Source organism: Theropithecus gelada, chromosome 19, assembly GCF_003255815.1.
Source record: "Theropithecus gelada isolate Dixy chromosome 19, Tgel_1.0, whole genome shotgun sequence".
In the NCBI taxonomy this organism is placed as follows: Eukaryota; Metazoa; Chordata; class Mammalia; order Primates; family Cercopithecidae; genus Theropithecus; species Theropithecus gelada.
The window spans coordinates 36,998,161-37,007,054 of NC_037687.1; the positions used below are offsets into that span (position 1 = coordinate 36,998,161).

The window sequence follows — 8,894 nt, forward strand, 5'->3', positions numbered from 1 at the left end:
GTTTCACCGTGTTATCCAGGATGGTCTCAATCTCCTGACCTCGTGATCCGCCCGTCTCGGCCTCCCAAAGTGCTGGGATTACAGGCTTGAGCCACCGCGCCCGGCCTCCCTCAGTATTTTTTGATCATTATCTTTGTCATCTTGGAGATGGGGATGTAGCAGGACAACAGGGTAATAGTGGGGAGAGGGTCAGCAGGAAAACATGTGAACAAAAGTCTCTGTGTCATAAATAAGTTGTTTTTTTTTTTTTTCTTTTTTGAGAGGGAGTCTCGCTCTGTGGCCCAGGCTGGAGTGCAGTGGCCGGATCTCAGCTCACTGCAAGCTCCGCCTCACGGGTTTACTCCATCCTCCTGCTTCAGCCTCCTGAGTATTTGGGACTACAGGCGCCCGCCACCACGCCCAGCTAGTTTTTTGTATTTTTTAGTAGAGACAGTTTCACCGTGTTATCCAGGATGGTCTCAATCTCCTGACCTCGTGATCCGCCCGTCTTGGCCTCCCAAAGTGCTGGGATTACAGGCTTGAGCCACCGCGCCCAGCCAATTATAAATAAGTTTAAGGAAAGGAGCTGTGCTTTGATGTGCACTATACAAACATCTGGGTGCATTAAAGAACAGTTTTGCTGCTAGCATGTCTAACCTCCAGCCCTAAGGCGTTTTTCTACTATCTCAGTAAATATAACATAGATTGGGTTTTACACCAAGACATTCTATTCCCAGGGACTAGCAGGAGACAGATGCCTTCCTCTTATCTCAACTGCAAAGAGACAGATGCCTTCCTCTTATCTCAACTGCAAAGAGGCCTTCCTCTTGTACTAATCCTCCTCAGCACAGACCCTTTAAGGGTGGTGTCGGGCGGGCTGGGGCGACGGTCAGGTCTTTCCCTTCCCACGAGGCCATATCTCAGGCTATCACTTGGGGAGAAACCTTGGACAATACCTGGCTTTCCTAGGCAGAGGTCCCTGAGATTAGAGATTAGAGAATGGTGATGACTTTTAACAAGCATACTGCCTTCAAGCACTTTTTTAACAAAGCACATCCAGCACAGCCCTAAGTCCATTAAACCTTGAGTCAACACAGCACATGTCTGTGCAAGCACAGGGTTGGGGCTAGGGTTACAGATTAACAGCATCTCAAGGCAGAAGAATTTCTCTTAGTACAGAACAAAATGGAGTCTCTTATGTCTACTTTTTTCTACATAGACACAGTAACAGTCTGATCTCTCTTTCTTTTCCCCACATTCTGGGATCTCACAGCTCCTGGGCTCACTCATCCCAGCTCTTTGGTCATGGGTATGTGGCCCCCACTGGACAGGGAGCCTGGTGAGGGCAGGGACCAGAGCTTTCCTGATCCCTGCTCTGTCCCCAAATTCACCCCACAGAGAAGTGTGCATGCAGCAGGCACTCAGTACACATATGCTGAACACCTGAGTGCCACCGACAGCTGCTGGGGCACTGGGGCAATCTGTTTCTCAGCCTCGCGTCGGGGGTTAAGGGGGCGGGAATTACGCAGCGAGGTCCGGAGGTCGCACGCCCTTCGAAAGCGGTGGAACCCGGGGGCCAGGTGGAACTCGGTGTAACAGAGCCCCTGTGGTCGCGCCCCGTCTCAGAACCCGGTGTGGGAGACGCTCTCCCCGCCCGAAGAGGGAAGGCGGGCGGGACTCCCCCTGGGCTCCATGAATAACCAGGCGCGGACCCCAGCCCCCTCCTCCGCGCGGACCTCAACCTCAGTCCGGGCTTCTACCCCGACCCGGACACCGACTCCACTCCGGCCCCCGACTCCAGTCCGGACTCGGACCCCCATCCGGACCCAGACTCCAGTCCTGACTCCGTCTCCGGCCCGGCTTCCCGCTCTGGTCCAGCCTCCCGCTCCAGCCCACATCCCCACTCAGGTCCCGACTCCGGCTCTGGCCCGGATACCCGGTCTGGTTCCGCCTCCTGCTCGGGCCTGGATCCCTACTCCGGTCCCGACTCCTGCTAGCGTCCGGAACCCAACTCCGGTCCCGACTCCGGCTCGGACCCTGACTCCTCCAGTCCGGGTCCCAGCCCCAGCCCCAGCCCCAGCCCCAGACCCCGCCCAGGTCCTGGCGGGGATTCGGACCGCGCTCCCCGCCTTGGACTCCTACCCGGCCCCGGCCCTATCTTTGGATTCGCCCCCGGAACCTGCTCCGGAGCCGCCTTTGTCGCCTGAGGAGGACCCTGAGCCGGCCCCGAGCCTGAAGCTCATCCCGTCGGTCTCCAGCGAGGCCGGGCCCGCCCTGGGGCCCCTTCCCGCTCACACTCCTCTGGCCGCGAACTCATCCGGGCCCACCCTGGACTTCACCTTCAGGGCAGACCCGTCGGCCACCGGGCTGGCAGATCCCCACATTCCCAGCCCTGTCCCCGCGCCCATCCTGGGGACCATCCCGTCGGCCCTCTCCTTACAGAATTCTACGGAAACCTTGGTCTCCACCAGCGAGAACTTCGCGCTGGACAAGAGGGTCCTGATTCGAGTGACCTACTGGTGAGGACCTCACACACGCCTCTCCCAACTCCGGGGGACAGGGCCGGCGGTGGGGGCTGGGTCTCCGAGGACGTGGAGGTCAGGGTTGGGGTAGGGCGAGGGGAGGGATTCAGGTAGAGCCCCAGAGTCCCAGTTCCTAGATTGGAAACTCGCTCTTGTCTCTCATTCTCTTTGGGGCGGGAGAACTTCAGGTTCAAATCCCTGCTTTGGATCTGAGCTTCATTCATTCATCCCCGCGGGCCAAGTGCCAGGCCTGTGCTGGGGATGGGGTGCTGAGCAGAGCTACCTGCTTTGCTCCCCAGCAAAACCGACACAAAGACACCGCACATGATGGGTGCTCTGGCTTCCCTTCCCAGCCTCTCTCCTGCCCTGGAAGCCTCTCTGGCGCCTTGTCTCTCTCTCTCTCTCTTTCTCCTCTTCTGCCCAGGCAGTCTCTCCCACTCTCTGTCTCCCCACCTCACTCTCTCTGTTTTGTTTTTGTTTTTGTTTCAGACAGGGTCTTGCTTTATTGCCCAGGCTGGAGTGCAATTTTGCACTCACAGCTCACTGCAGCCTCGACCTCTAGGGCTGAAGAGATCCTCCCACCTCAGCCTCCTGAGTAGCTGGGACTACAGGCACGCACCACCATGCCTGCCTTTTTTTTTCTTTTTTTTTGAGCAGAGTTTCACTCTTGTTGCCCAGGCTGGAGTGCAATGCTGTGATCTCCGCTCACTGCAACCTCTGCCTCCCGGGTTCAAACAATTCTCCTGCCTCAGCCTCCGGAATAACTGGGACCACAGGCATGTGCCACCACGCCCAGCTAATTTTGTATTTTTTTTTTAGTAGAGACAGGGTTTCACCGTGTTGGACAGGCTAGTCTCTATCTCCTGACCTTGTGATCCACCTGCCTTGGCCTCCCAAAGTGCTGGGATTACAGGCATGAGCCACCGCGCCTGGCCCCTAATTTTTTAATTTTTTGTAGAGACAAGGCCGGGGATGGGATGCGGGGGGCAGTATCACTATGTTACCCAGGCTGTTCTTGAACTCCTAGATTCAAGCAGTCCTCCTGCCTCAGCCTCCCAAAGAGCTGGGATTACAGGTGTGAGCCACCGTGCCTAGCCTGTGTCTTTCCTTTCCCAGAGTGTTGTGTGTTTCTCCTTCTCCCTATCTCGGTTCCCTCATCTCTGGCCTCTTTCCTTCTCTCCATCTTCTCTTTTCTGTCTCTTTCTCTGACTCAATGGATTCATGGATTCATTCATTCATTTGACAACTACTTCTTCAGCACCCACCACGTTCCAGGCCCTATTGGCATCAGGGACACAGCAGTGAACAAGACAGAGATCCCTGTCCTTGTGGCTCCCACGGGCTGGTGTGGAGGGGCAAGCAATAAACAATAATATGACCCCTGGAAAATGATCGCATATGTGAGGAGGTGATACGTACTGTGAACAAAAGGCATTTTGGGGGGTTGCAGTTTTAGCTGGGGTGGTCAGGAAGGCCTCACTGAGAAGGGGATATATGAGAGAAGCCCTGAAGGAAGGAGAGAAGGACTTGTGTGGATGCTGTGGGGAGAGCATTCGGCTGAGGGAACTGCCAGTGCAAAGGTCCTGAGGCAGGGCATACCTGGGGTGTTGAAAGATGAGCTAGGGGCCAGGCCTGTAATCCCAGCACTTTGGGAGGCCGAAGCTGGTGGATCACTTGAGGCCAGGAGTTCGAGACCAGCCTGGGCAACATGGTGAAACCCCATCTCTACAAAAAATTCAAAAATTAGCTGGGTGTGATGGTGCATGCCTGTAATCCCAGCTATTTGGGAAGCTGAGGTGGGAGAATCGCTGGAACCCATGAGGTGGAAGGTTGCAGTGAGTCGAGATCACACCGCTGCTCTCCAGCCTGGGCAACAGAGCAAGACTCTGTCTCAAAAAAAAGGGATTACAGGCATGAAAAAAAAAAAAATCGGGCACGGTGGCTTATGCCTGTAATCTCAGCACTTTGGGAGGCCAAGGCAGGTGGATCATGAGGTCAGGAGATCGAAACCATCCTGGCCAACATGGTGAAACCCTGTCTCTATTAAAATACAAAAACTTAGCCAGGCGTGGTGGGGGTCGCCTGTAGTCCCAGCTACTCGGGATGCAGAGACAGGAGAATGGCGTGAATCTGGGAGGCAGAGTGAGCCGAGATCACGCCACTGCACTCCAGCCTGACAACAGAGCGAGACTCCGTCTCAAAAAAAAAAAAAAAAAAAAACAGAGAGAGAGAAAGAAAGATGAGCTAGGGGCTTCTGTGGCTGGCACAGGCTGAATGAGTTGGGGAGAAGTGGGAGAAGATGGGGACAGAGGGGTGAGAAGGCAGATCCTGTGGTGACTTGCAGGCCACGGGACAGACTGGTTTTTCCCCTGCGTGAGATGGTGCTACTTCAGGGTTCTGAACAGGGGAGGAAAATGATCCAACTCAGGTGTTCAGAGGGTCCCCTGAGCTGGGGAAGATACTGATGCGGTGTCTTCCCTGGTCTCTCTCTAACTTTCTCCTCCTGCTCTTGGCCTCCAGTGGCCTCTGAAGCTATAGCCTTCGGGTGAGTAGTTTTGGCTTTGGAGGTAGGGGGAGCCTGAGGCAAGAAGACTGGGAGGAGTCCCTGTTTCCCCTCCCCTGCGACCGCATGACCCCATCTCCTGCCCTCAGTACATTCTACTGAAAAACAGCCTGGAGCAGCAATTTCCAAATCACCTACTCTTTGTAAGTGTGTGGGGGTCCTGGGGGAGAGGGGAGTGGTCAGGGATCTGAGATCCCCAAAGGGCTTGGAGGGGAGATCTTAGCCTCCCCTACCCCTGCCATCTCCTCCCAGGAGGAGGACAGAGCTGCCCAGGCTACAGGGGAGTTTGAGGTGTTTGTGAACGGGAGACTGGTCCATTCCAAGAAGGTGATTCTGAGTAAGGGACCGGGACAGGGAGGCGGGGTGGTGCTGAGGTCCTGGGCGTGGGAGACCTGTGTGCTTTCTCCCCTCTGTGCCCAGAGGGGTGATGGCTTTGTGAACGAGTCTGGGCTGCAGAAAATTGTGAGCGTCATCTATGAGGAGATCAAGAAAAGGTAGCCGGCAAGGGGTGGAGCTGGAGGTGAGCCGGGAGCTCCCAAGGCTGTGGTGGGAGGGGTGGGGGCCGGGTAGGAGGATGGGGCGGGGCTCTGTCTCAGTCCTCATCCTACCTCACTGTTAGAATCATGACGAGTCACCTACACCCTTTTCTGAGCCTCAGTTTCCTCATCTGTAAGACCCTGGGGTAGGACTGTGTTCAGTGAGTTTGAAAAATAGCAAGGAGGCAGGGCACAATCCTAGCACTTTGGGTGGCTGAGATGGCAGATCACTTGAGCCCAGGAGTTCGAGACCAGCCAGGGCAACATAACAAGACTCTGTCTCTACAATAAATAAATAAATAAATAAATAAATTAGCTAGGCACAGTGGCTCACGCCTGTAATTCCAGCACGTTGAAAGCCTGAGGTGGGTGGATTGCTTAAGCTCAGGAGTTAGAGGCCGCAGTGAGCTCTGACTGGGCCACTGCACTCTAGGTTGGGTGACAGAGCAAGACCCTGTCTCTACAAGAAAAAAAAAAGGGGATAGGCGTGGTGGCTCACACCTGTAATCCCAGCACTTTGGGAAGCCGAGGTGGGCGGATCACGAGGTCAGGAGATTGAGACCATCCTGGCTAACACGGTAAAACCTTGTCTCTACTAAAAATACAAAAAATTAGCCAGGCGTGGTGGCGGGCGCCTGTAGTCCCAGCTACTTGGGAGGCTGAGACCAGAGAATAGAGTGAACCTGGGAGGTGGAGCTTGCAGGGATCCGAGATTGCACCACTGCACTCCAACCTGGTGACAGAGCGAGACTCCGTCTCAAAAAAACAAAAAAATAAAAAGAAGGAAAAGAAAAAATAGTGAGGAAACTAGAATGGGCATTGTAGTCCATGGAAAACAGTAGAACAGTACCTGAGGCATGGTAAACCCTATATAAACACTTATTTTTATGGAGCCGTTATTGTTATTGTTATTTTAATTTTTTTTTCTCTCTTCTCTCCCATCTCAGGAGTCTCAGCGGGATGATGAGAAGGGCTGAAATGTTGCCAAGTCAGGTCCTTTTCTGATGGTGGTTGGGGCTGGGGTGAGCTCAGGGAGGGGGAAGAGGAGAATACATGCAGAGTCTGCCCCCCTGTGTCTGGTCTGACTGTGTCTGCTGTCGCCACACTCACCTCTGAGGTCTGTGGAAGTCACCTGCTGCACTACTCCCAGCATCTCCAATATTCTAGCCCCAGGGGTGGGAGGGAGGAGGAGCTTGGAAGGCTAGTCCTGTGGCTCCAGTCCTCTAGCCTCCACTCTTCTTGCTGCTGAGGCCAGTTTGTTTCTTTGGCGGCTTCGTCATTTCTCATGCCCTGGTTCCAGATACACTTTGAAACCTTCCATCTTATTGGCATTTACTGGGGTTGTGAAGGAAACAGGGATGGCAGTCAGTCTCAAACTCTTTTTTTTTTTTTTTTTTTTTTTTTGAGACGGAGTCTCGCTCTGTAGCCCAGGCTGGAGTGCAGTGGCCGGATCTCTGCTCACTGCAAGCTCCGCCTCCCGGGTTCACGCCATTCTCCGGCCTCAGCCTCCCGAGTAGCTGGGACTACAGGCGCCCGCCATCTCGCCCGGCTATTTTTTGTATTTCTTAGTAGAGACGGGGTTTCACTGTGTTCGCCAGGATGGTCTCGATCTCCTGACCTCGTGATCCGCCCATCTCGGCCTCCCAAAGTGCTGGGATTACAGGTCAAACTCTTGACACTCCAACTCGATTATGCTCCACGGCTCACTTTCTAAACCTGTAAGATCTATGTTCCAGCCTGGGCAACATAGTGAGACCCCAACTCTATAAAAAATAAAAAATTAGCCAGGTGTGGTGGTGTGTGCCTCTGGTCCCAGCTATTTGGGAGGCTGAGGCAGGAGGATGGCTCGAGCCCAGGAGGCTGCAGTGAGCCATGATTATGCCACTGTATTGCAGCCTGGGAAACAGAACGAGACCCTGTTTCGGAAAAAACCCATAGGTTTTAGAATGACAGTGTTGTAGGGAGTGTCTCTGTGACCTGGGGCTGGGGGAGAGGCATTTTCACATTCATTGGACGTTAGGGGCTCTCTACTGTGCACCTGGCATGGTGGGGTCAGTGGTCACATGCCAGGAGGTCAAGGGCACAGACAGGGGGGACTCAGACTTTACCACTTAGTTGCTGTGTGACTACCAATAAGGGAAGCCACCTCTCTGAGCCTCAGTTTCCTCCTCCATAAAATGGATGTCATAGCACTATTTAACTCGTGGAATTTTTGTGATAATTACATACTAAATTATGCTTGGGAAGGGATTAGCAGAAGGCTTATCACAGAATTAGTAGGTTTCAGTTAGTAGTAGATTTCAGTTAGGAGTGCTTTTGCCTGCAAGTAACAGCAGACTTGACTGCCAATGTCTCATACAGTAGAAAACACAAATTCTGTTTTGTTTGTTTTTTGAGATGGAGTCTGGCTCTGTCACCCAGGCTGGAGTGCAATGGCGCAATCTTGGCTTACTGCAACCTCTGCCTCCTGGGTTCAAGTGATTCTCCTGCCTCAGCTTCCCGAATAGTTGGGATTACAGGCATGAACCACCACACCCAGCTAATTTTTGTATTTTTAGGAGAGATGGGGTTTTGCCATGTTGGACAGGCTGGTCTCAAACACCTGACCTCAAGTGATCCACCCACCTCAGCATCCTAAAGTGCTGGGATTACAGGCATGAGCCACCTCGCCCCGCCTGATCTTTTCAACACCTCACAGGATAATGTGCTGGCCCTCTACAACGATATGCTGGTGTGAGCAGGAAATAATTTATCTATCATGTCTGCTAAGACAGAGTGCTGGAGGGTAGGGGAAAGTCCCAGAACATATATGGGGTTTGTCTCAGTGAAATCTGTATGTGTCAAGTGGTATAAAACATGAGAGGATATTTCCTATGTGAAAGATACTTTCCACCCCCTACAGTTAGGGAATTGCTTTTTTGTTTTGTTTTGTTTTGAGACAGAGTCTCGCTCTGTCGCCCAGGCTGGATTGTAGTGGCACAATCTTGGTTCACTGCAGCCTTGAACTCCTGGGCTCAAGTGATGCTCCCACGTCAGCCTCCCAAGTAGCTGGGGTTACGGGCATGTGCAACCATGCCAGGCTAATGATTCTGTTTTTTGAGACAGAGTCTCACTCTGTCCCCCAGGCTGGAGTGCAGTGGTGTGATCTCAGATCACTGTAACCTCTGCCTCCCGAGTTCAAGCCATTCTCCTGCCTCAGCCTCCTCCTGAGTAGCTGGGATTATAGGCGCGCGCCACTATGCCCAGCTATTTTTGTATTCTTTTTTTTTTTTTTTTTTTTTTTTTTTTTTTTTT

General features: G+C 53.2%; 1 protein-coding gene across 2 annotated transcripts; it reads left to right on the forward strand.

The window, feature by feature from the left end:
- The first annotated feature begins 1,623 nt into the window (after positions 1–1,623).
- Positions 1,624–6,663, forward strand: SELENOV (selenoprotein V). Of its 2 annotated transcripts, none has more exons than XM_025366254.1 (5): positions 1,624–2,498; positions 5,022–5,046; positions 5,154–5,207; positions 5,485–5,584; positions 6,548–6,663. In XM_025366254.1, the coding sequence occupies exons 1-4, from the start codon at positions 1,672–1,674 to the stop codon at positions 5,560–5,562; spliced, it is 984 nt and encodes a 327-aa protein (XP_025222039.1). In that variant the 5' UTR covers positions 1,624–1,671; the 3' UTR covers positions 5,563–5,584; positions 6,548–6,663. The 2 variants fall into 2 exon arrangements, with proteins under 2 accessions (XP_025222039.1, XP_025222038.1); XM_025366253.1 differs by lacking the exon at positions 6,548–6,663 and adding an exon at positions 5,317–5,391 and having other exon boundaries at positions 5,485–5,562.
- The last annotated feature ends 2,231 nt before the right edge of the window (positions 6,664–8,894 follow it).